Raw genomic sequence first — 27,355 nt, forward strand, 5'->3', positions numbered from 1 at the left:
TATAATTTGAAAAATACAAAACAATGCAAAGAAAATGAAGAATTTATCTACAATGCCCTGGCTTTGCTCCCTTTTTCTCAACTGGATACAGGGATACACTCTCCTCTGGGATTCCATACCCCAGTCTTTAACTCTCCCGGCTCGAGGGACAATGGGCACCAAACAGAGGTCAGGGCGAGAAGGGTCAGTGGGGGAGGAAGTTTCTGGAACCCAGCCTCTCATTCAAACACCGGGGCACCTGGAGAGGGAGCGTGTCTCTGTGTCCCGACCCTTTCCCAAGGCAGGTGTGTGGGGGCTCAGGGGTGGTGCCGAGGGGCTTGTGTGCGTCTGCTCAACCCCTGTGCAAGTCGGCCCACCCGTTCCCACCCAAAGGGTCCGCTCACATCTTGAAATCTCTTCTCCAGAGTCAGGCGGATGCTGGTCTCGATGCTGGTCCGCTTCTTCCTCTTCCTCCCGAACACTTCACTGAGGGTGGGGTAAGAGCTGGGGGTGCTCACAGAGGGGTCTGAGGGAGAGGATTCTGTGGGGAGGAGAGAGAGCAGGGGAGGCTCAGAGAAGGGAAGGCGGCTGGTTCAGGCTCTGGCTCGATGGACTTGGGGTCCAATGACCCTTCCCGGCAGGTTCTGCAGCCCCCTCCCCCACACAGGGGAGCCAGACAGACTAAGAATCCTGCTTCCCCTCGTTGCTCTGGGCAAAGGTCCTCCCTGCCTCTCACTGCAGTGCCTCCAGCGTTTGCGGTCACGGTTCAGGGACACCCAGACATCAGCGGCGTGTGTGGGTGTGAGAGGGTGCAGGCAGAGCTCCTACGAGTGACGCCCATGAGCCTGTGTTTTATAAGTAGGCCTGGATGTGAATCCCAAGGAAAATGAGGACCGGTGTTTTGAGCTAAAGGCAGTGGCATTTGGTGGCGGAATGTTGGTGTGGAAGCCACTTTGTTTTCAGTGTGAGTGTTGGGGCTGAGGCTGTATGAGGGGTCGGCGGGGATGTCCCTTAGGAAGGATTCAGGCGCAGCCAGGGAATCGCACTAGAAATGATCCGCAAGATCCCTTCCCGAAGATCCTAAGACCTTCTGATCACCTCTTTCACTTCGGCCTCCTGTAAAACCTCCGAAGGATCAGCCTTCCCCCGGCGGGGGTGGGGCGGGGTGGGGTGGGGAGCTTCCTCACCCCCTCCCTTGTTTCCACGTGGAGCAACTTCTGAGAGGGTCACACCCTTGGCTGCCCATCCCCCGCTTTCCTCTCTCTCCATAGTAACCACTGACCCACACTATCTACAGACGAGAGCCCAGCCCTGACACTGGCTCTGCTCCTAGACCAGTGGTTCTCAACCTGGGGCGAGATTCTGTACCACCCCCACCCCCCCAGGGGACGTTCGGCACATTTTTACACGTCTCAACAGGGGGCGGGTGATCCTGGCATCTAGTGGGTAGAGACCAGGGGTGCTGCTAAAGAGCCTACAATTCATAGCACCGCCTCCACCGCAGAGCAATCTCTGGCCCAAGCTGTTGCTAATGCCTTGGCTGAGAAACCCTGTCCCATGCTATGCCATGACACCAAGCTCTTCCATTCATTATTGCAAACGTTTTGCCCTTGGCTTACAACCCGGACCTCCTGGCCCCCCCACCCCCACGCCTGACTGAATCCTCCTGCAAACTCCACTCTTGCTGTAAGGCTTTCCCAACCAGTCTAGCTCAGAGTAACTCCCTGCCCTCTGAAAACCTACTCAAGAATTAGCCAGATGAAGATCTTGCGTTGTGCCTATTGCCTCCTCCTCCCGGCCATGTGACCCTAGAGAACCTACTTCCCTATGGCCCTGACCTAGACCTAGTCCAGACAGCAGTCTGGGTAAGTGTGTTTGCTCTGCAGACCCGAGCTTTGTCTCTGGCGAGCTGTCCTACGGTCTAGGCTGGGTGTGTCTGGGGTAGGGAATAAAATGGGGCAAGTCTTCGTGGCCACAGACCTAAAGCTATGTCTTCCATGCGCTTTATCAGTAGTGAAGCTGACATTTTCATCTCTACTTGGCTATCTCCTGTGTCTTATTTCTCAATTGGTTCCAGACTCAGGAGGAGAGGAAAGGGTGCTATGTATTGACTGCCAAAAGTCCCAACACAGAGGACTTCCCTGGTGGTCCAGTGGGTAAGACTCCATGCTCTCAGTGCACGGGGCCCGGGTTCCATCCCTGGTTGGGGAACTAGATCCCACACGCATGCCACAACTAAGAGTCCGCATGCTGCAACTAAGAAGCTCGCATGCCGCAACTAAGAGTCCACATGTTGCAACTAAAAAAAAATATCCCGCATGCTGCAACTAAGACCTGGCGCAGCCAAAATAAATAAATAAAGAAAGAAATAAATAAATAAATAAATAAATAAATAAATAATTTTAAAATGTTGTTAAAAAAAAGAAAGAAAGCCGCAACACGGACCAGTCACCATCCCCTTCCCTGCAGACCTTCTAAGGCTCCATCCATCCTCGTGTCCCTGAGGCCTACCTGCATCATTCAGCCACTTCTCCAGCAGCGGCTTGAGCTTGCACATGTTCTTGAAGCTCAGATTTAGAGCCTCAAATCTGGAGATGGTAGTCTGGCTGAAGTCGTTGCCATACAGCTTTCCCATCGCCAGACCCACGTCTCCCTGCACGCGGGGACGGAGAGGGAAGAACTTTGAGAGGTAGGCCCCTTCTCTCCTTTGTCCACATCCCTCACCATCCTAGCACCTATCCACACCCAGCGAACCTTTGCTCACCCTGGCTCCCTTCCAGTTTCTTCCCTCTAAGATGGAGACTTGGTTATTTCTCTCACTAGACTCTGAGTGCGCTGTGCCCTCATGCCTAGCTCCTTGCCTGGCTCTCATTCCTCTCCCCTCCACCAGCAGTGTTCCCATTTTCCCTACCAACGGCAACTGTGCCCCATTCTCAGGGGACGCAGGAACACGGTGGGTTTGCCCCAAACACAATGAGCTCTTAAAACCTCCACTCGGGAACCCCAGTCTCTACTCACTCAACCCAAGTTCTTCCACCTCCTTGCCCCAAACCGAACCTGTGTGAAGCCCAGCTTAATGCGCCTCTGCTTGAAGGTCTTGGCAAACTTTTCCAGCTCCTCCAGGTCACTGGGCTCATCGGCTCCTCCAGAGCTGGGGAGATGCTTGGGGACTGGGAGATGCTGGGATGCTTCCAGATGCGGTTCTAAAGAGGATCCTGGCACCCCAGGGCGTCCAACTGCCTAAGAGCAGACACACACCAAGCCAACCCACAAACAGTCAACAGATCGAATGCATTTCCTGGTATTTTGTACTAATAGGCCCACTTAGAGGATGACAGATTGGATTCCTATTATTTCGATGGTGTGGACGTGGAAATTGGAGTCTCTATGAAGGGACTAGCAAATAGCCGGAGTAGCTGGGGTAGAAACAGTAGGAGTGTGGGACAGGGAGGTGGCCTTTCTGGGTTTTAGTCTATGACTCACTATTTGACTCTGAGCAGGTAACTTCCTCCTTTCAGTTTTCTACCATAAAAGGAGCTAGCAGACTTGTTTACAAAGATCCCCAAAACAGATCTCAGGACGGGACAAGGAAAAGGTTGTTTGCCTTGCCCGTTCTTTTCCACAAAGCAAACTAACTGAGGTGCTCAACAGGCATTAACTGAAAATAACAGACAGCATCTGAGATTCATTGCATTAATGGAATTTCCATAAAATTCCAAACTCTTGTGACTGCCATTTTACTTTCTAAACAATCATTTTCTTTCATGAGAGTATTTTGTTTTTTGTTGTTTTTAATCAAAAGTATTCCAATGCTGTCTAAGTGCACCTTGATCTCATTTGTGGTTGTCAGGAGATGTTCTTTCTTTAGTTTATTTTCATAGGAGAACAGACCCTTATACCTAGAATCCATGTTGTGCCCATTTGGGGTCAGGAATAAATCCCACACGTCCACGGAGAAGGAGCAGAAACCCATTAGGCTTGGGGTCCTAAGGGGCTTGTGTCCAGGGCAGGGGCTGCTACCGATGTGGATGACGTGGCCTAAGTCCATCCTCTTCTCACTCCTTTCCAGTTTACTCTTTTCCGAGACTGGGGTTAACTTTACTCCTTTCTTCCAAGATATTCAGGCTTCCCATTCAGACAGGCAGCCTTGTGATGACCAGAGAGAAGTTAAGGACTCTTTACCCCCCAAGGGAGGGTCTTTTAGAACAGAATGATTTGAAACCATTAGGCTTTGATCCTGTTCCGCGGGGGAGGAGGTGGCGTGGACCAGACTCTCAGGACAAAGCCTCGGTCCTCTCTCAGCCTTCCTTTTCATGAACTCATTTGTTCCTTCATCCGACAAACATGTCTTGAGCTCTCTGCTAGACCTTCCCCCTTCACATCCAATCAGTGGCCGAATTGCACTGAGTCAACTTCCCCAACATCCCCTGTCAGCCCCTCCTCTCTACCTTTATTGCCACCACCCAAAGCCAGCCCCTTTACTGCTGCCCCAGGATGATCTTCATAACCTTCCAAACAGTCTCTCTGCTTCTGGTCTCGCCTGGCTCTCGTGTTATAAGACACGAGAGGTGATCTTGAACCCTCTCTCAGATCTCTTCCAGATCTAACTCTGTGATGATGCGATTCGGAGAGCAGTCAGAAGGTCCAAGAGCTCAGACTCTGGTGTCCCCATTTCTATTAGCCACTAGGGGGCACCCACCCCCTTCCAGGGGCCTCCAGTGGACTCTAGCCCTGTAAAGCCAGGGTCCTGAGGGACCCACGGGGATCTTAGCCCCGAGAAGGGACATTAGGGTCTCTGCAGTCATTCCCAACTGTTCCACACGTCCATCTCTGCGGAGGCGTCTCAGGCAGCGGTGCAGGCATTAACTGCCCCGGGTCACCCAGATAAGGGGAGGAGCGGCAGCTCCAGTGTAGCTCCTGCTGCCCTCGCCAAGCCACACTCCCTGGCGTGAGGCCGCGTCTGGCCAGAGGAAGAGGTGCCTTTTTTCTCCCTGGCAAACAGGTGCTGTGTGGCACCATGGCAGCTCTGCAAAGGGCCCTCTCGCAGGCCTCCATCCTCCTGACCCGTGCTTTATCCCCTCCAGGAAGCAGTCTAGAAGAGCAGCTCTTAAGAGAGGCCCAGAGGTGAGAGGCCCTGGCTTGGTACCAGTTCTCAGGACATCAGGTCTCTGGGCTTCTGGTCTCCCCCTTGGCGCTTGAGAGCACCTGGGCAGGCCTGGCGGTCACCTTGGCATCCCTGGAAAGTTAGCCGATCCCTGGTTCTCAGAGGAGTGATGCCAGGGCCTGACTGGGGCGGGAGTGGAGTGCCTGCACACAGAGCAGGCTAGCCCGGGAGCTGGGATCTCTGGCCTCTGATTCTGGCTCCACCAGTGACACTGGGTCCCTCATTTCCTCTGGCTGTGGCTTGAATTTGCCCCCGTGCCGACTGGGATAATCCCTTGCGATTTCCTCTTCCCAGAGGGGTAAGTGTACCGTCAAGGGGGTGGGGGAAGCCTAGGAGCTCAACTCTGTCAGGAGCTGAAACAGGAAGAATGTGGGTGTTTACCTGGGACGCCAGGCCAGGCCCCGTCTGCGGGAGGAGGAGAGAGCTTTGCTGCTGTGGAAAGTGGAGAAGATTTGACTGCAGACCTGGGTGAAAGGGGAGGAACAAAGGAGCAAACGAATCAAATCCAGGCCGGCTGAAAAGACATGCTCTACACCTTTGGAACCGTGATAAATGTCCCCGCCCCGCCTCCCCACCCCCACCCTGCGCTACCTAATCATGTCCATCCCCCCGCCCCCCCCCCCCCCCCGCCTCCAGCCTTGTGGAGAGGCCCCCATGGACACTGTCAGGATTGCCACACACAGGTGGAGGCGAATCAGACACGGGGATACACAGATGTAAACAGCAGTCCCCAAACCAGTCCTTCTGCTTGCCCGCCTGCCTGGAGTGGTGCAAAGGCTGAGGAGGGTCAAGGCAACCTGCTCTGGGATTTGATAACCAGGCCTGAAGAAACCCAAGAGGGAAGGAGATGTGGGGATGATGACTAAGAATTCAAGCTGGAGCTGAGGGTTTCCGTTTTGCCCGCAGAAGCACCTGGGATGGCTACAAAGGCCTAGCCAGATCTGCAAAGATGCCGGATCAAGGGAACGGTGCCATACAGCTCCAAAAGGCAGCAGCCAATTGCCAGAGGCTCTTGGCAGGACCCAGACATTGAACACTTGGGAGGAAAGGCTGAGAGAGAAGGGAAGAGCTGGAGGCAACTCTCCCTGGTGGTACGGACTCTACCTGCTCATGGCACGGCCTGAGGATCGCTTTCTCCAGGAAAACTGTCCGTGAAGGGCTCTGCCTGGATGGTGGTCATGCCAGTGGGCTCCCTCTAAGAAGAGCCACAGCCAGGAACTCTCACTCTCACTGTGGGAATGGGGCCATCAAACTACAGAAGCACACAATGAGGAAGGTCACCCCAATCACTCAGCACGCAGCAGAACTTAGGGTTCTCTGTTGCCCCTAAGCTGTTCTGGGTCACTGATGTGTAGATGCTGACCATTTTGCTCCTCAGTCTAAAACCACCAAGGCTTAATTTTTCGTTATTAAAATACATAGGCAAAAAAGCTCTCGTTAGGAGCCCTGTACTGGGAGTCGGAGGCTTGAGTACTAATAGTAATCTGACACTTACATTGCCTTTTGAAATGTACAAAGCCTTCTCACATGCATTATTTCAAATAACTCTCAATAACCTTGTGAGGCAGGGTTTTACTATGATTCCAGTTTTAGGGAGGAGAAAATGGAACCTCAGAGAGGTTAGGTAAGTTTCTCAAGGAGACACAGCTAGCAAGGGACTTTTTTTTAACCAATGAGTTTTTCCGATTCCAAATACTAAACTGTTTCTTTCCCCCTGTGTCATACACTGACCTCATTGGTTATATGCCTGAGCCAGTTTCACAACACCATCTTTCAAAAAGAAACAGAATGAACTGTTACCTTCCCTTTCCTATTCCAGGAGTATGATATATATTGTTTAGCTAACATAAATACTCACAGGTTCACATATGTTCTCATTCATCATCATAAAAACACTCTGAGATGACTTGGTAACTAAGGATAACTATAACTTGGGCAGGTGCTAAGGACAGAAGGCAGAGTTGCATTTTCTTTGGATTCTGGATTTCCAAAGACTCTCCTTGGGATTTGTACAACGGAGGGAAGCTTATACTTCATCACTTTCAGCCCTAGTTGGTGGAGATGGGAGAGGGAGAGGCAGTACAATGCAATGCCAAGAACATGGGTTTCCGACAGACTGTTATGGAACTTTCTAATAGGTCACCGGTGACATAATATGACTACCTACCACACGAGGTTATTTAGAAAGATGTCAGGAAAATCACTCCACAGGGCTCCTGGCATATCATGCTCAAGAAATGTTAGCTATTATTGTGAGTATTCTAATCTGTTTGTTCTTGGCCAAGGAGAAGTTCTCTGTGAGTAACTTCCCTGCCAAAGAAAACCTGAAAACGCTCTCCACAGCCTGTGGGTGGCACTGCCGCTCTACCCAAATGGAATTCCAGCTTCCCGAGGGTGGAAGTCTGAGTCTACATCCACGTGCTGGGGAGATTTCCACGGATCCGGGACTTCTCTGGACTGCGATTCCCAAGGAGCTTCTCCTTCCTTGTTCTGCCCCAGCTCCTGCCACCCTTGTGCCTTCGGTCTCAATTGGCCATGAAATTGAGGACGATGGGAGGGGGAAGCAGAAAAGGAGACTCAACCTGGAGGGCCACACCAGGTCGCTTCCTCGGGCCCTGAGGTGGACAAGCCGCTCTTTATACTAGAGTGGGAGCCAGTCAGCCACGGCCCACACTTGGGTCCCAGCAGGCAGAAGCAGCTCCTTAGCACACTCACCTATGTAGAAGCCCCGAGGGTTTCTCACCTTGCTGCCCAGGCTGGGTCTGAGATAGCAGGAACTGGGAGACAGACTGTAGGTGTCCGGGAACCAGCACAAGCTGCTGGAGCGGGTGGAGGGAAGTCACGTCCTGTGCAGGGAGATACAGGCATCCCAGAATCTACAAGCTGCAAGTGTGGGCTCCATCTGCCCGCCGCCCATCTGTCCTGTGGGTCTCCATAGGGACCTTGCCCTATGCCTCTGTATCCCTGTGTCTGGCACACAGCAGCTACCCCATTAATGATGGTGTTGTTAAACCTCCTGCACTCAGCCAAGCTGTGCCTTGCTTAAACCTTGCCTTGTTATTTAACTTTTGTGTGTATCAGAACGGTCTCCCAGTTAGACCGATAATGCCCCGAGGGCACAGACTGTGGGTATTACCCATCTCTCAGAGGTTTACCCTAGAAATGACATGCAATCCCAGTTTTCTAATTTTTTTTAAAAAAAATCTCACGCCACTTGATATGCTAAAAGCCGTTTTTGTCTTGGCCATTTCCTGGTCCTGAACCTTTCCTGGAGGAAGAGGCACGTTATTCGTTCTTAATAAAACCACGTTGATTAAACAGAAAGTCCATTTCCCCTGGCTTCCTCCCACTAGCCCCCAAAAGGGAAATACTACTTCCCAATACCTGGGGGATCTGGGAGTCCTCTGTGACCTAGACCCCCAGGGTTCTGTGACCTCACAGGACTGAGCTTAGGTCTGTGCACAAAGAAAAGACTTGGTAAACCCTTGCTGAATAAAGAAGTGAAGGAATAAATGCACGTTCTAGTCTTAAATATTTCCAGGGAAGGGTCGGCTCTTTCCTCCCCTGGGAATCCAGATCAAGAAAGGGGCTTGCCGCGTGGACACCCGCCTTCTCACACATTTGTTGTTACTATTTCAGATGCCTCTTTATTCCTTCTAGTATGACAAAAGCTTGGGGGAGGAGAATGGGCTTACTGGGGACAGAAATGCTCTGTAACCACAGCAGTAGCTGTCATCATGGGGCTCCCCTGAATATGGCTGGCAGACCCCAGCCCCATTGTTACGGGCTAGCTAACCCCATTGTAGGGGCTAGCTCCATTGTTTTGGCAAGATTGATTCCTCTTTCTTCCCGAGAGGTGGAGACCTCCTTCTTCCCATAACTAGCCAGGCTTCATCTCTCAGAGGATTGTTCTGTAACCCAGCCCCCCTCCCAACGCAGGCCTCCAAGTTTCCCTGCAGGGGATTTTTTAGCTCAATCTGCATTCATTGAGAGCCAGATCTAGAGGTGAAACATTTTGCAGGAGGCTTGACTTAAACTCACTGGCCCTCTGAGAATATCAGGGCTTCCCGACTCGGGCTGCCATTTACCCCAGACATTTGGTTTCCAGGCATCATGGCAGGTCCTTGACTCAGGTGGCATGGCCGATGAGAGAGGGTCTGCTGCAGAGAGTCACTGAGGTCCTCGGTTTTAATCTGTAAGTGGAGGCAGGGGGAGAGCATCAGTTCTGGGCCTCCCCAGGCAGACAGAAGCGGAAACTTAGAGAAGACAGAGGCAGGAGATGAGTGACAAGCCTGGAGAGTCAAAGAACTAGCTCAGCGCCTACTGCGCTGCAGCTTGATTTTCCTGCCTGCGTGAGCCCTTCGGGCCAGGGCAGCTGGTAAGGGACAGAGGTGAGAGTCTCTGTGGAGTAACCATCCTCGAGATGGGGAATCCACCTGGATTGATCGTTCCCGAACATCATTCTGCGGCATGTGCTGGTACATAGTGCAATATATGCTCTTCCTCACTGAAACTCCAAAAAACGAGGAATTTTTGTAGTGACTTTAAACATTTCTCTTAGATTCCAAGGTGATGTTCTTTTTTCTTGGGGGGTGGTATGTTAGAATTTCTTTTAGGAAATGATGGTGATCCTAAATGGTATTTTTAAAACTCCCCACTTTCACAAATTTAAAAAAAAAAAAAAAAAAGGCAACCCTTTACCAATCTCCTTTATCTTATAGTTTTTTATTTTCCTGGTCCACGAAATCCCAAGTCTGGGAACCAGTTTCCCCTCCATCCCCCCTTGTTTTCCCCACTTGTCTGCCCTCTGAGTGCTGAGCTGCCTTTGCAGCTGGCCTCTTCACCCATGTGGCTTAGGTGACAGTCCTTGCCTGTCTCCTTACAGGTGGGGACATGTCTCCTTCACAATCACTGCTGTAGTTGCAGCCTGAGGGGACTGTGGTGGTTTGCAAACTCTCTCCAGCCTCTACCACCCTTCAACCACCCACCTGTGGGCTTTCCAGGTGTCCAAGGGCAGGGCAGGAAGCACTACTTGTGCCCACCCCTCCTCCCACCCTGAGAACAACTACAGTAAGTCCCCTACATACAAACCTTCAAGTTGCAAACTTTCAGAGATGAGAACGTGCATCTGGTTCCAGCAAGGAACCAGAACCTGTGCCATCAACGTCAGGCGTGAGTGAAATTGCAGCTTGCCCTCCGTCTCTTGTTGCTGACGATCCTTCAGCTCTACCATCTCCCACCTCCTCTCCCTCCTCCAGTCAGCAACTCTTCTTGCCTGTTCACTTGATGCCAGCCCCTGTATGCCAGCGGTTGTACTGTACTACTGTACTTTTCAAGGTACTGTACTGTAAGATTAAAAATGTTTTCTTTATTTTTTGTGTTTGTTTGTTATGTATTACTTGTGTGAAAAGTATTATAAACCTATTACAGTACAGTACTATATAGCCGATTGTGTTAGTTGGGCACCTAGGCTCTCTTTGTTGGCCCTGTGAACAAATTGGACTTACAAATGTGCTCTCAGAATGGAACTCATTCGTATGTAGGGGACTTACTGTACCCTCTTGCAGCGTTTCAGGAAGTCCATTGTGGGGATGGGGGGGTGGGTAGGGAGTATGCAAGTGACTTTGGATTCATATAATATGGCAGGGAGCTTGGGATCTAGACCATACCTTATAAAAGACATTGGGGGACCCTCTGACGGAACCTCTTGGCCATAGAGACCCTGGCTTAAACCATTTTCTTGGTCTCTACAGGGAATATCACTGACATCCTGGAATCATCCTGGAATCTTTTCTGTATTAGTTTAACCCAAGTTAAAGGTTCAGACTAACAGCTCTACTTGTGTTTAATTGCTGTGGAAGAATGGTGCTCTGGATTACTAAACCAAGAGTTCCCTTTGGTTGGAGAGTTAGGAAGATCTTGTTGAGTGACAGAGACTGAGGAGGGAGTTCATGCCCTAAACATGGGGCCTTGTACATAGTGGGAACTGAATGCGTGCTAACTGAATAAAAGACATAATCAGAATCCACCTCTCCATCCTCCAGTGGGATACAGTGAGGAAGACATCGAACAGGGAGCTAGAACTTGTTTCTAGTCCTAACTCTGACTCTAACTGACGATATAACCTTGAGCCATCATTTCATCTCTATGAGACTTGGTTTCCCCATCTGTTGTACGATTCTACATCATTTTTCTTTCAGTCCTAAAATGGAATTATAAAATTCCAATTCCGTGGTGTATTTGGCAGAATCTGGCGAGTCCATATTGCTGTAGTATTCTTAGATAAAGCAGATCTAAACAGCACTAGGAAGTCCTAGTTGCAACAAAATTGGTAAGAGGATGCTTCTTTTAGGGACAGTCTTTACAAATCGTTCCTCTCTTCTCTCACCTAAGGAGGCTATTCTGGAGTCTTGGAAGCAAAGAAGAGAAAAGGAGAGTGTCAGGAAGTAGCGCAATGGGGGCAGAGAGTTAGACATCAGGAAAACTCCAAAGGCATTGCCCCGCAGGAGTGATCTCTAGGACAGCCGCCATCCTACCCCCAGTGCCCTTCAGCTCTCCCCACCCACACTTGGCATCTCCATCTAAGACACTTGCTGTCCTAGTTCTTCCCCCAGAAATTAGAGTTTTCACATCCTAGATTCCGGGGAAACATTTGTTAGCAGGTTTTAAAAAGCTCAAAATAGATGATAAACTACTTATTTCAAACCACCACCAATCTTAAGCTTTGCTCAGAGGGGAGATTTTACTTAAGCAAAGCCTCCCTTCCCCACATCTCCCTTCTACAGTCCCCTCCTGCTCCTGGACATCCCTCATCCCGAGTGGGGATAGGTGAGGCAGGATGGAGGGGGACGGAGGGAGAACATGGAAAATTGGAGCTCAAAGCACACTGGTGGAACCACCGCAGGGAGCTTGGCTCGGCTCCAGCTCAGAGGCAAGTGGCAGGGTTCCTTTATAGACTCATTATGCGCAACGGGGAGATAAGGAGGGGTAGCTATGACACAGCTTGAAAACATGTGCTTTGCCTCCAACCTGGGTGCTATCTGTTAGAATCAGTGCCAGGTCTTCCTGCAACACTTAATTTCAGAAACCACCGCCATCATAAAAGAAAACTCACTCTTTCATCTGCTTCCTGGATCAATTGCCCTCCAAACTCTTTCAGGGGCACTGTCGACCTCCCACTTCTGAAAATGAAGTGCCTGATAGCAAAAAAATCCCTCTGGGTGTTAGCCTGGGGCGTTTTGACAACTCTGTGTGTTCCTCTTCTCAGTTCTTGCTTTACTGACCTCTTACTCTTTCATTTTTCATAATTCATTACCCCTTGTGTGTGAGCTGCTGACGGTAAACCCCAAAGGAGACAATCCTAAACAAACCAATTTGAAAGACAGTAAAGCAGACTACTTCTCCTGTGACAAATTCTAAAATCTCCACTTTGGTCGGTGGGTCTCAGAAAGAGCAGAGCTGGACTCGGAGGAGAAGAAGATACAGCAGCAACTCTGCCTGCCGCCCACCCCCGACCCCGGCACACGTCTCCGACGATTCTCTGAGAGTTCAGGGGCTAACACAATAAGAAATCAAGAAATAAAGTCCCTTCCAAATCCAAAAATCCCTTTCACAGCTATCGAATGGAAAAGATTGGAGTCTTTCCAGGCAACTGGGTGTTGGCTGTGGATCGGGAAAATGAGATAGAGAGACTTCTGTTGGATCCCATTGACTTCTAATGTGAGAACCGGAGGCAAATTGGATGAAGACCCAATTTCCCCTGTACTTGTGAAAACCCAACCAAACCCACAACCTGTCTGGAACCGTGAAGATCGTCTCCAGGGTCCCTTTGGAGCTTCTTCTCACGCAAGTGAAATATTTCTCCAGGCCCTGTTTGGGATGGACTAATCCCTGGGGACATGGGCCACCACAGAGGCCTTTGCCTGGTCACAGCCATCGGTCATCCCGTCCATCTGTTAGACATGGGTTGTTAGCTCAGGATCTTCTCCACCCACTGAGCTGTGCAAAGGTGTTACACTGAGTCTTGGGCAGTTACCAAGGAGGTAGAAAGGTATCATGGGTGATTATCTTTTCTAATCCCAGCAAACTCCCGGACATCACCTGCTTTAGAAAGAAATAGCCTCATTCTGGGAAGAGAGAGACCCTTCTGAGGAACTGGAAACCCTTCATACATTCCCTATTTGGCTTCACCGCCCAGCCAGGAAGTGTGGGGATGAGTGTTTATCTTCCCATCTCACAGAGACCAGGAGTGCTTCAGAGATGCATGTAAAGTTACACGACAAGACACTGGCTAAATGTTACAAGAGAATGGTCCTCTGACCCTCCCCAGGCACTCTATCTACAAAACAATACTACAAACATCCCAGGGATGGGAGAGAGAACAGACCATAGGTGATGTTCTGGCCCAGACCTACACTTGGACCTCCTTATTAACCATCTGTTTGGGGTCATGCAATGGGGCTGGAGTACTTAGCCTTAGCCCCCTCCCCGGGACATTTCACATGGCCCTCTCTTGGGGGGAAAACAACTCAACATTAATGAATATATCACTGGCGATGAAAATGATCAAAGCTGTAGTGCCAGTTGCATAACTCGTTTGTGGAAAGTGTTTCATAAACATTTCACAAGAAGGAGAATTTCAAAGCGTGAACATCTCCCAACCTGCCTTCAATTACAGGCAAGATTTTTTTTTTCTTTCTTCCCCCCTTCTATACGTCTCCCTAGCAGTGAGGAAGAGTTTCTGTTTCGTAACTGATCTATAAAAGGGTTGACAAACGTTTTGCTCATGAAAAGATCCTAAAAATATATTCCAAGCCGTAGAGTAGGGCAGGCAGGTAACTTATCTCAGATGAACAAGGCTGAGAGTCCCCTAAGAGATGCTGGCTGTATTTTTGCTTGGGGGACTCTCCTTCCTCCATGGCTCTTGGCTGCTCCCTATGAGTCCAAGGCTCCTGCCTCTTTGGATGCTTCCCTGAAGTACCTGGGGAGATGGCCTCATCCAGTCCCTGGTCTCTAGTCAGACCTACGACAGACCAGCCTAGGCACACCTTTGCCCGTGCACATTGGGATCTTCTCCTGGAAAGCATCGAACTTGTAGACAAAGGAGTGATGGAAGTGAGGAGACATGGGGCCCTTTAATAAACATACGGTTTCTTAGGAGGCTGGAGCCACTTAGAGTTGTTCCCTCCTGAAAAGAAGCTTTCCAAAGAGGCATCCTTGTTTTTCCTGCTTGTACCTCTTCTGCAAATGCAAAAAGCTTATCAGTCATGTTATTTAATGCTTTGGCTTCAGTTCTTAGGGCACAGCACTGCTAGTGTTGACACATGTCTGAAAAAACCCCATCATTTTAAGCCCATAAAAGTTTTCTTCTCCCTCTGGCATATCGGTCTGTGCATTCAAGTTTAAAAACTCTAGGAAGGGGCTGTGCTCTCTTTGAGGACATATCCTCACAGATATTTTTGGTGCCCAGGACTTGAACAACTTTAACCATTGTACCACTTCCCAGCCCTCGGGAGATGCCAGCAGCGTCTGCTTCCACTGAGGAGCTGGATTGATGCAAGCTCTCTTTTTTGACCCTGATCTTTTTTTTTCCAGCCACGCCGTGCAGCTTGCAGGATCTTACTTCCCTGACCAGGGACTGAACCCTGGGCCCCAGCTGTGAAAGCACCGAGTCCTAACCACTGGACAGCCAGGGAATTCCCAACCCTGATCTGTCTTGAATCAGAGTCTTCTGGTTTTCCTGGTTGCCTACCTGTTGGACAAGGGCACAGAGCTACCTTCTCTGGTTCTTTGGCTGGGAAGGAGCGCCACACAGAACTGTTGATTCGCCCACATAGATGGCTCTTCTGCCCCCCAAGAAGTGGAATGGCAGGAGGTGGGGTGAGGTGGGGTGGGGTAAGAAATGCTGAGCACGGTCTCAGAATCAAACTCTGAGAACCGTTTGCCAGTGGCTCTTCTTGGGAATCATCTTGTGTGTGAATGCTGGCTGTCATCACACTGGGTTCTTTTGCATACATTGGGATGCCTATCATGGAATGAGTCTGTAATCCTTTTTAGAGCAGGGGACGGAAAAAAAAAAAAAAAAGAAAAAGACATCCAGGAAACAAGCACAAGGCTCAGAATCAACCAGGAGACCTGACTTCGGGCTCTATCCCTGCCTCTAAAAACCTGCATGATCTAATATTTATTTACTTCACTCATCCATCTAGGCCTAGATTATGCCTCCACAAAAGGAGGAAAATAGATGAGATGGAATCTACTTAAGAAATTTGGAATGTATAGAAGAGAGAGTGGGCATTGACTTGTGAGCCTACAAGTACATTTATTGTGTCACTAGACCCATTTTGCAGATGAAAAGACTGAGGTTTGGAAAAGTTAAGAAACTGGCTGAAAGTTACACTGCTGGTAAATAATAGATCTGGGATTTCAATCCACGTCTATTTGATTCCATAGTTCTTCTACATAAACCTGACTACCATGTGTGATAGAATCATAGACTCTTCAAGGTAGCTTAGCGCGGATTGTGTCAGGTGCATGGAAGACATTCAACAAGTGTTGATTCCCTTCCTTCCCCATCAGAACTGGAAGGAAATGTAGATATCACCTGGTTCAAATGGCTCATTTTACAGCTGTGACTCCTGATGTCCAGAGAGGAGAAATCACCTGCTCAGGGCAACACAGCTAGAGCTGCAGCCAAGCCAGGCCTGGAGACTCAGGCAGGGCCCCTAAGGACTGGTCTCCTAACTCTCCACCCAGTATTTGGTCCATTCCACTGCACTGCAGCATGGCTCTATCTTCTATTTCTATCACTCTGATGTTGTTGCCTATTCTGGCTCCTCAAGTAACTCAGTAGTAACCCTAATCCCATTGCTCTAATAAGATTTAATCTCAGTCCCGATTCAGAGTTCTCCATTACTACACAGGGTAAGGTTTAGACACAGATAAAGCACACATCTACTTGATGTGTAACCTAATACACTTGGTTTGAGACCCAGCATTCTGTATTCCCTTGACTCTCACATGGACGAATTAACTCCAGGGGGTTGATATTTGCTTTTTTCCTCCCTCATCATGAGGAAGAGAGGTAGAGAGGGGAAAGACAAGGCTCAGCCATGCCATGAAATCCTCACGCCAGTGTACATTTTACTCTGGGGCCCAAAGGAGACTAATGAAAGGAAGGACAGATGCCTTGCTCGTCCCGGACACACAGGCACACACGCACACACATGCATGCATACACACCAACTTGTGACTATGAAGCGCTACACAGATTAGCTCCAAGAGCATCAGTTCGAGAAAGGGAAAAAGGAATATTTTTAAAGCATTTTAGAAATTAAAAAACACTTTCAAAAGCATCATCATTTATTATTCATGATGATTCAATGAGGGAAAAAATCTTATCCAACCATTTTTACAGATGTAGGAACCAAGACTAGGAGGAATTAATATGTCCATCACGTAGCCAGGAAAAGCAGAGCCTGACTTGCTATTTGGGTCTTTGGCCTCCAGGCCCCCTTTTGCCTATACCACTCTGTAAGGCGGCCCCACTGGGTTCCCACCCAGAATTTCCCACGTAAAAATGAGCTTGTTGGGGCTTCCCTGGTGGCGCAGTGGTTGAGAATCTGCCTGCCAATGCAGGGGACACGGGTTCGAGCCCTGGTCTGGGAAGATCCCACATGCCGCGGAGCAACTGGGCCCGTGAGCCACGATTACTGAGCCTGCGCGTCTGGAGCCTGTGCTCCGCAACAAGAGAGGCCGCGATAGTGAGAGGCCCGCGCACCGCGATGAAGAGTGGCCCCCACTTGCCGCAACTAGAGAAAGCCCTCGCACAGAAACGAAGACCCAACACTGCCAAAAGTAAATAAATAAATAAATTTAAACTGCTCTGCAACATACTAATTAAATCTGGGACCCGATTCTCAGATTAAAAAAAAAAAAAAAAAAAATGAGCTTGTTGACCTCTGCCTCCCCATGTGCCATGCTGTTTTCACGTGTGGTGCACAGTTGGTGTAAACATTTCCATCCAGAAGTGTAGCCTGGGACTTTTACATGGATGTGAGGCTGACGTAGTTATTGAAAGCAAACTTTCAACAAGTCTGAATGAGATTCTCTTTGGCATCCCCTGGGGAACTGCCTGTGACCTGGAAGCCTGTCTCTGAAAGCCTGAGCGTTGGCTATAAATGCACGTAAAAGGCTTTTCCCTGGTAACATTCATATTTGAGAACAGTCTTCTAAGTAAGGCTGAGGCCCTTATCTCTTGTATTCTTCTGGTACCCCAAATAAAACAAGGCACCTCTGTGGCCCTCTGACACCAGGTCTGCTCCAACAGCAGTTGGAGTAGACAGTCCTCCATGTGGCATGCTTTAAACAGAGGTTTTCCTGCCCCATAAAGGTCCCCTTCCCAGTTTAGCTCAATAAATATTTGGTATACACCCATTGTATACCAAGAGGAACTGGGACACAAAGGTGAATAGGACCTCCCAGATTAATTAGGAGACAGCAAGTAAAAAAGCAATTACCTAGAGTGCAGTACTTACAGCAATGGGAAGGTGGTACAGTGGTCACATGGAAAGGTTGTGATTTGCTTTGTCAGGGCAGAGGATAGCTAGAGAAAGGGGAATGAGGTAGGAAGTCTCCACGGAGAGAAGTGGAGCCTGTGAGGAGCCCTGAAGGACAAAGACGGTTTCACCAGGAGAAGGTAGAGCAGGGCATGCCAGGAAGTGGGAGCAGCTTGTCCACAGTCACAGATGGTGAAACACGGCTTCATGTTCAGGAGAGACAAGCAATTCAGCGTTGCAGTAGCGTGGGGTGGGAGAGGCCTGGGCAAACAGCCAGGGCCTGACGACAGAGGTCCTGTGGCTCACGCAAAGGAGTTGAGGCTGGACTCGGGGGCAAAGTGTAACTCAAGTAAAGGGCAGGGACACGCAAGATTTTTGTTTAGTTCGATTATGTTAACAGCTGTGTGGAATATGGATTTGAAGAGAGGACAACTGTAAGTGGGGCAACTAGTTAAAAAGCTGTTTTTTGCAATAGTCTAGGTAAAGACCTGATGAGGACATGCCTAAGGCCAAAACAGTAAGAATGGAGAGGAGGAGACAGAATGGCAAGTTTTTAGGATAGAAAATGTATTTCCACCCTTAAAGGTTTATCCTTTATAACAAAGGACTATTTCAGGAATTCTCTGTTGAATGCCTGCAGGACTAAAAGAACTAACACAGAAAAAATTCTGAAAGACCATAATCAATCCAACTGCTAATAATAGATGGAGTGGAGGGTATTTGGGGTTTCAGAAGGTATTCACTTTCTAAGTCAAATATTTCTGCAGTGTTCAAATTTTTAAAGGTAATTATTCATTTTAAATTAGAAAAAATTAAGATTAATCTTAATTTAAAATTAATATTAAAAATCGTAAGCACTCAAAATTTCATTAGTCTGTATGGAAGTTTTTAGTTTATGAGGTATTCAAGTTAGTTACATTTCCCTCCTTTACGTGGTGAAAGGGAAGTCTTGAGAGGCTTAGGGGCACATTTTCTAAATAAACACACATATATGCAGATACGTGTATTCTGTGTGTGCGTGTATTTTTTTTTAGCAATAACTGGGAATCCATCTCCTTCTTCTGCCGCATCTTGAGTCATTGTCTACCAGCAGGCAACACCTGTAGGTCTGTGGCCTACAGACCTCACTTATACCTTTCCATGATGTTCTACAGCTTACAAAGCACTTTCAAACATAACAGTTTGGTCTATTTTCAGAATATTCCCATGAGATTGAAAAGGCAAGTGATGCTATTCCTGTTTTACTGTTGAGGAAAACAAGGTTCATGAAAGGTAAATGATTTATCCAAGGTACATGGCTGGCTAGCAGGAAAGCTCTGATTTGGACTCAAGTTATCTGATTTAAAATTCAACACTTCTTTCAAATTTCTAGGATTTTCTGAGGAAGCTTCCCAAATAAGTGGATTTTCAGTCACTGAAATATATTTCTTACAGCTCCAAACCCTTTATTTCAGTTTTGGATAGATATTTATTGGTTTCATTTTTGAGTAGAGATCTTGTATTTTATACATCTCTACTTTCCCTTAAAGAGTACTTGACAAAGATATCACAAATAAAGAAAATTACAGGCCAGCATTACTGATGAACATAGATGCAAAAATCCTCAACAAAATATTAGCAAACCGAATCCAACAATGCATTAAAAATATCATGTACCGTGATCAAGTGGGATTTATTCCCGGGCTGCAAGGATGGTTCAGTATTCACCAATCTGTGTGATATACCACATTAACAAATTAAAGAATAAAAAATTATATGATCATCTCAATAGATGCAGAAAAAGCTTTTGACAAAAGTCAACAGCATCCTTTTACAAAGACTCTCCACAAAGTGAATATAGAGGGAACATACCTCAACATAATAAAGGCCACATATAACAAGTCTACAGCTAACATCATACTCAATGGTGAAAAACTGAAGGCATTTCCTCTAAGATTAGGAAAAAGACAAGGATGCCCACTTTTATGCAACATAGTATGGGAAGTCCTAGCCACAGCTACCAGACAAGAAAGAAATAAGAGCTATCCAAATCAGAAAAGAAGAAAGAAAACTGTCACTGTTTGCAGATGACATGATACTATACATAGAAAATCCTAAACACACTACCAAGAAACCACTAGAGCTCATCAATGAATTCAGTAAAGTTGCAGGATACAAAATTAATATACAGAAATCTGTTGCATTTCTATACACTAATAATGAACTATCAGAAAGAGAAATTAAAACAATCCCATTTAAAATCACATCAAAAAGAATAAAATACCTAGGAATAAATCTAACTAAGGAGGTAAAAGACATGTACTCAGAACTGATGAAAGAAACTGAAGATGACACAAACAGATGGAAAGACACACCATGTACATGGATTAGAAGAATTAATATTGTTAAAATGACCAAGGCAATCTCTAGATTCAATGCAATCACTATCAAAATACCAATGGCATTATTCACAGGACTAGAAGAAATAAAATTATTTGTTGTATGGAAATTTGTACGGAAACACAAAAGACCTGAATAGCCAAAACAATCTTGCGAGAAAGAACAGAGCTGAAGGTATCATGCTCCCTGACTTCAGACTATACTACAAAGATACAGTAATCAAAACAGTATGATAATGGTACAAAAACAGACACATAGATCAATGGAACTGAATATAGAACCCAGAAATAAATGCACATGCTTATGGTCAATTAATTTACAAAAAAGAGGCAAGAATATACAATGGGGAAAAGGCAGTCTCTTCAATAAGTGGTACTGGAAAAGCTGGGCAGCTACATGTAAAAGAATGAAATTAGAACATTTTTTTCACACCATATACAAAGATAAATTCAAAATGGTTTAAAGACCTAAATGTAAGCCCAGAAACCATAAAACTCCTAGAAGAAAACATAGGAAGAACACTCTTTAACATAAATTGTAGCAATATTTTTTGGATGGATCTGTCTCATAAGGCAAAATAAAATTTAAAAAAATTAAGTTAAATTAAATAAACAAGACCTAATTAAACTTAAAAAGCTTCTGTGCAGCAAACAAAACCATCGACAAAACAAAAAGACAGCCTACTGAGAATATTTTCTCCTATGGGAGAAAATATTTGCAAATAATATGACCGATAAGGGGTCAATATCCAAAATATATAAACAGCTCATACAACTCAATATAAAAAAAAAATCAAGCAACTCAGTTAAAACCTGGGAAGAAGAACTGAATAGACATTTTTCCAAAGAAGACATACAGATGTCCAACAGGCACATGAAAAAGATGCTTGACATTGCTAATCATTAGAGAAATGCAAATCAAAACCACGATGAGATATCACCTCATGCCTGTCAGAATGGCTATCATCAAAAAGACCATAAATAACAAATTTTGGTGAGGATGTAGAGAAAAGGGAACCCTTGTATGCTGTTGGTGGGAATGTAAATTGGTGCAGCCACTGTGGAAAACAGTATGGAGATTCCTCAAAAAACTAAAAATAGAACTACCATATGATCCAGCAAGTCCACCACTAGATATATATCCAAAGAAAATGAAAACACTAATTCAAAAATTCTCCAGTGTTCATTCAAATTCCCCAATGTTCACAGCAGCATTATTTACAATTGCCATGATATGGAAGCAACCTAAATGTCCATCAACAGATGAATGGATAAAGAAGAAGTGGTATATGTACACAATGGAATATTAGCCATAAAAAAGAATGAAATTTTGCCATTTGCAACAACATGGATGGACCTGGAGGGTATTATGCTTAGTGAAATAAGTCAGACAGAGGAAGACGAATACTGCATGTTATCTTTTATATTTAGAATCTAAAAAATAAAACAAATGAATGAATATAACAAAACAGAAGCAGACTCACAGACAAAAAGAACAAACTAGTGGTTACCAGTGGGGAGAGGGAAGGTGGGAGGGACAAGATAGGGGTAGAGGGTTAAGAGGTACAAACTACTATGTATAAAATAATCAAGCTACAAGGATATATTGTACAGCACAGGGAAATAGCCAATATTTTATAATAATAAATGAAGTATAATGTATAAAATTTTTGAATCACTATGTTGTATGCTGAAACTAATATAATATTATAAATCAACTGTGCCTCAATAAAAAAACATTCAACACATCTTTCAAATTCCTAGGATTTCCTGAGGAAGCCTCCCCAAATAAGTGGATTTTCAATCACTGAAATCGATCCCTTGTAGCTCCAAGTCTTTATTTCAGTTTTGGATAGATATTTATTGGTTTTGTTTTTGATATTTATTAATGTATTATATACATCTCTTCTTTCCCTTAAATAGCACTTGAAAGATAATTTAGTCAATGACTCAATCTTAATTGTGAACTCTTTTTAAAAGAAATCATGCCCTTGGGGACACTGAAGTCCTTGGCCTCTCTGTTGGCAGTAGCACTAAATGGCCTGAATCGCCTTTTTTTTTGTTTTGCAGCTCTGCTTTTTCCAGGTTTTCTGCCTCTTTTCTCACAACCAGGTTTTTATCCTACTGTTGTTATCCTTGCTTTTAGCAGCCCCTATTTCAGCTCAACTTCGCAACTTTTATTTGCTAAGGGCTAGAAAAAACAGATAGTTAAGTTTGTTATAACTGTTTCTAAAATAAAAGTTTGAGGCTCTGAGAAAGGGTTTGGCTCCAGGTCTCATTTTCTTCCTTCTTATTCTCAGCTGGATTCTAAATAGGTGAGGCAGCTGGCTCTCTGGATAAGTGAGGCACTGCAGTGGCTCTGTGTCGCTGTTTGACATGGGGCCAGTTTTGACAAAATTGCCCTTTGGTTCAATTTTTACTGACTACATATCTATCCTGTTACCCTTATTAGCCTGCGACAGGGCTCCAGGCACAATGGTTGGCTGAACCCACACAGTTAACCGTGTAAGCTAAATTCTCTAAGGCTGAGGAGCAGTTACCAAATTTATTGCCAAAAGGCGGAGTCAACTTGAGCCAAGGGACTCTCTGACAGTATATGTTTCCCTACTTATAAAAGGAAAATCGTCTCTGAGTCTTACCCAGGTCTCAAGGGTTAGGGCTAAATGTCTATAAAACCTATTCTAGGAAGAGCCTTCCCTGCTTTTGTCACCAAAACGATATGAAGTTAATGATTCTGCACATTTATTACCTGGGACACCTATCTTGTTTGTCTGTCACTTAGTAAGTGCTTAATTAAATAGATGCAGAATTGATGTATAAATACTTTCAATAATCCTTGAATTTAGGAAACTGGGTCTCGGAGAAGTCAAAGGATTTCCCAAAAGCCATACAGCTAGAAAGTGGCAGAGCTGGAATTTGAACCTACGTCTGACCAGATCCAGAATCAATCCTCTTTCCATTGTATCACACTGACTTAAAAAGGCATGCCAAACTAGGCTCATTTCCTTTTATAGAGGGTTCTTAGAAATGAGGATCAGGTGAATGCTGTAATTATTGTATGTATACATATATACATGTCCCTGGAGGTCAAGATGGGGTCATAAGGGCTGAGATAGTGTTAGTTAATGAATCAATGTCATCCAGGAGGGATGTCTCCAATGGCATGTCATCGGACTCTGCTCATTGCCCAGTCTTGTTAAGAATGTTGGGCTTCCCTGGTGGCACAGTGGTTGAGAATCTGCCTGCCAATGCAGGGGACATGGGTTCGAGCCCTGGTCTGGGAAGATCCCACATGCCGCAGAGCAGCTAGGCCCGTGAGCCACAATTACTGAGCCTGCGCGTCTGGAGCCTGTGCTCCACGACAAGAGAGGCCGCGACAGTGAGAGGCCCGCGCACCGCGATGAAAAGTGGCCCCCGCTTGCCACAACTAGAGAAAGCCCTCGCACAGAAACGAAGACCCAACACAGCCATAAATAAAATAAATAAATATATAAAAATAAAAATATATATATTAAAAAAAAAAAAAGAATGTTATCAGTACCTTAGAGTATGATGATGTATGTGCCCTGCATACATCTCTGTATGAGGAGCAGGGCTAGCTAGTACCTTGCACAAAGACATCAAGGTTAAAAAAAAATCTTGAAATTGTGCAAGGAAGGGAAGAAAGTAATAAGATAAAACATAAGAGGAAATGTAAAAATCTTTTACTAAGAATATGAAAATTAACTGTACAAGTTGAGGCAACAGTGTAGATTTTTAAAAAAAGACTTGAGAGGTGTTAACTGACCCTAAGAGCATGTAAGTTGAAAGTGTGATACAATTACCTTTTTAAAAATCTGTAGGGTAGGCTGTACCATCCTAGTACAGTAGAGTATGGAGGGAGGTTCCCCTACTTAACCATGCAAGTTCAGGCGGACAGGCCTGCCACTGTCTTATCTGGGCTTGGAAAGAAATCAGGGCAAAATAAAGATATGGTACCTGCTCCACCAAGTTTTGTTGAATGAATAAATGGATGAATGAATGAACCAAGTGTCCCACTGTGCTCTGGCCTAGCCAGATGTCATCTGAGTATTGAATGCTGTACGCTTGTGGATACTACACTTAAAGAGGGTGATTGGCAGACCGAAACCTATACATATAAAGGCATCAAGGCACAAACAAGTTCAAAGAGTTTGTATAGCATTGTACAAAAATATCTGAAGCAACCTAATGCCCAATGATAGGGCAATGGAACAGTAAAATTACATTGAAACAGTAGAATAGTATGCGGTCATTAACAATAATCATAATCAGTCCTATATGTACTGCCATGAAACAATCTATAAATCTTATTTTTAAATTTCAAAAGAAAGTCTCAAAAGAATACACACTGTATAATTTATACCTACCTACATATGTACATATATATGCATTTTTAAAACTCCACATATATTTATACATTTCCATTTGTATCCATATCCATGTACGTGCAGAGAGAAGATTCTTCTAAACACATACACACCACACCGATAAGAGGTGTTTCCTCTGGGAAGAGGGCTGAGGCTGAACAGGGAACAAAATTCTTCTTTATCTCTATTATTAAATATTTTTACAAGAAAGTATACATAGCATTCATGTACTATGTGTGTAATTGCTTTAAATAAGGCAATCAGAAACATGATACGTGAAATTATTGAAGGAATTCTGGATGTTTACATGGAAAGGGGAAGACTTAGGTGTGAGAACTCTTCTCAAATACTGAACGGCTGTCAAGTGAAGGGGATGGACTCGGGCCTTGGAGCTGAGGCAGGCAGAGTGGTGACCACGGGGTGACCATCACAGGGAGGTTGATAGGGTCTATCAGGAGAAAGAATGGCCAAGCATTGCAACCCACTGAACCCTGGAGGGGGCTGTATTCTGGGCGGTGAGTCCCAAATTCATGGGAGAGCTTTGGCAGAGGTGTGGAGCCAGCGGCCACCTGTCAGGGGTGTCAGTAGTAGAACGTGTGCCCCAGGAGGTAGGTTAGGCTGGAATCACACTGGTTCCTAAGCTTTTGAGGCTCCTGACAAGTAAATCTTTTTTTTTTTTTCAGAGCTCAGAGAGTGTTCTTTTATTTTGCCAAATAATATTAAACTAACCAGTATCACCTACTCAGGTCATCATTTCATTACATACAATTAACATTTTAATACCAAAAAAATGCAAAATCTCAGACTGTTAAAACTGAATACATTGAGCTCTATAAAAATTTGCTATGTTTTCTTTTTTAAGATGTCACTGTAGATGGTGAAAATTTAGCCATAAGATGTAATATTATGAATAAATAAGTGTATTGACAGACAGGATAGGAGAAAGGAAGAAGAAAGCCTTGGTGCCCGACAGCAGAGATCTGTGGAACCCTTCTGGGAACAGGGGGACAGGTGCTAAGGGACCCTTTAGCCCTAAGGGTTTATGTGTCTCTGACTCACTCCAGAGTTAGAAGCTCAACCCAAATTTGTCTCCACAGCTGATGAAAAATAACGTCACAGTGATATCAGATGTCACTGGATATCCCCAACCATACTTTCCATTGAAGCGGCCAGGAGACGGCAGTCCCAGGAGAACCTCAGTCCTGTCTTCCCTAAGGGGCATTTGTAAAGGGCCTATTCTGGCTTGAGATATATAGCTTGGTACTGGACTCTCAACCTCAAAGAGCTTAAAAAACTAGGTTAGCCAGAGTCCTATGTGCAGACCCTGGATCCCTAGAGGGTAGGCCTTGGCACCCAGCACCCACTGAGCAAACAGCTAAGAGGCCTCATCCAACAACTCCTGGGGCCCAGCCAGCAAGTGGCGAAGTTGGGAAATATTTACCAGAGCGGATTGGATGGAGCCCGCCACACACGCTACGTGCGGACACCCAACAAGCTCACCTCCCTGGGAAAAGGGGTGCGTTTCTGCGGATCGCTGGCTGAAAGATGACAGGGAGCAGAGCAGCCTGAGGAGGAGAAGGTCCTGAAAAGCAGAGAGATGGGAGTTCCTGGCACCCAGGATGGAGGGATGGGCGGATAGGCTCATTCCAACTATCCATCAGTCCATCTATTTAGGAAACACTTATTGAATGTCTGCTCTGCGCCAGGCACTGCTCTACCGTAATCAATACAATATAGACTGTTTCCTCAAATATTTCCCATCTTCTGGAGGGCTACCTGGAGAAGAAGACGTTTGAGCTGAGTTTGGAAAGATGAATGAGGGGCTGGCAGGGCGATGGGGGGGGGAGTGAGGGGGCGGGGCGGGGGCGGGGGTGTGTGCGGGTAGAGAGGCCAGTCCTAGGGCTCATTCAAAACAGAGTCGAGGTGCTGCCTCTTCCTTTATTCCGCTCTACCTTCAGGACACTTCCATCATTTCAAAGAGGCTCATTTCCCGGCGGTACTTGGAAGTCCTTAGGACGGGGGAAGAAGCGGGCCTGGAGGTCCCTTGTGAGGTTAGACTACCCCCATCCTTCTCCCGCCCACGCAGGATGGGGCAGCCCACACTAAGAGTGCTGGGCCCTTGCTGAGTGGCCAGATTCTGGGCAAAGTCCCAGACCCCAGGTCCTGCCATTCCCCACCCCGCTTTATTCCGGAAGAGTGTCTGTCTCTTCCCGGCCTCGGGCAAGGCCAGGCTGGGGACTGCCCTGATAGCCAGGAGGTTGTCCTCGGCGCCGCCAGGTCCAGTGTAAGGGGAAGCACCAAATCCTCAGAAAGGAAGCTGGCTCTGGTTCACTGCAGAGAGGAAGGGACTCCTTGCCTTTGGGCAGCTGCACTGCTTTCTCCTCCAGAGTGGTGTTAACCCTTTCTGGCCTGGGGGCTCTTACCCTAGCAGCCTCACCTCTGAGAGTCCCAGCCCGGGACAGGGGGCACAGAAGCACTCCACCACTGGTCCCGGCACGAATCAACATCTATCCCCAGGGACTGGGTGTCCAAATCTTTCTGGGCCTCAGTTTACCAGCTACCCAACTGGCCTGCAAACCCACTTCCAAGCCCTCAAGTGAGCCTGTCCACAGTGAATGGGTAAAGTTTAAAATTTTCCTTGTTAGGATCACACACTTTCTTTGAGAAGATGTCATCGAGGGAAAGCCAAATTGATATGTAACTCACTTTAAGCAAACCCTATAAATGATGTTTGGCTCCAACTGACTGTAAAAGGGCATGTTTTATTCTCTGAAAAGATCCAGTGTAACATTTCTTTAAATAGCAGGCTCTTGGTGGAAAAAAAAATAGAATTTAGTTGATAAAACTTTGACTTAGGTACAATATTTCGGGAACCACCCTTTTAGGTAT

General features: G+C 46.3%; 1 protein-coding gene across 14 annotated transcripts in view; it reads right to left on the bottom strand.

Annotated features, from left to right (window-relative positions):
- The window catches only part of POU2F3 (POU class 2 homeobox 3), a 78,025-nt gene that overhangs the window by 9,266 nt on the left and 41,404 nt on the right, over positions 1–27,355 (bottom strand). For 4 of the 14 annotated variants that reach the window (XM_036862541.1, XM_036862537.1, XM_036862539.1 and 1 more), the window contains 6 exons: positions 9,232–9,336; positions 7,859–7,989; positions 5,525–5,607; positions 3,037–3,215; positions 2,491–2,632; positions 384–520 (listed from right to left, as the gene is read on the bottom strand). In XM_036862541.1, coding sequence (XP_036718436.1) covers positions 384–520; positions 2,491–2,632; positions 3,037–3,215; positions 5,525–5,607; positions 7,859–7,989; positions 9,232–9,336 — 777 coding nt within the window. Of the gene's footprint in view, positions 1–383; positions 521–2,490; positions 2,633–3,036; positions 3,220–5,524; positions 5,608–7,858; positions 7,990–9,231; positions 9,337–10,234; positions 10,296–12,257; positions 12,340–14,290; positions 14,371–27,355 lie in introns of those variants that run through there. The other 10 variants (XM_036862551.1, XM_036862538.1, XM_036862547.1 and 7 more) reach the window with 8 other exon arrangements.

This window comes from Balaenoptera musculus, chromosome 8 (genome assembly GCF_009873245.2).
Source record: "Balaenoptera musculus isolate JJ_BM4_2016_0621 chromosome 8, mBalMus1.pri.v3, whole genome shotgun sequence".
NCBI classification, from domain to species: Eukaryota; Metazoa; Chordata; class Mammalia; order Artiodactyla; family Balaenopteridae; genus Balaenoptera; species Balaenoptera musculus.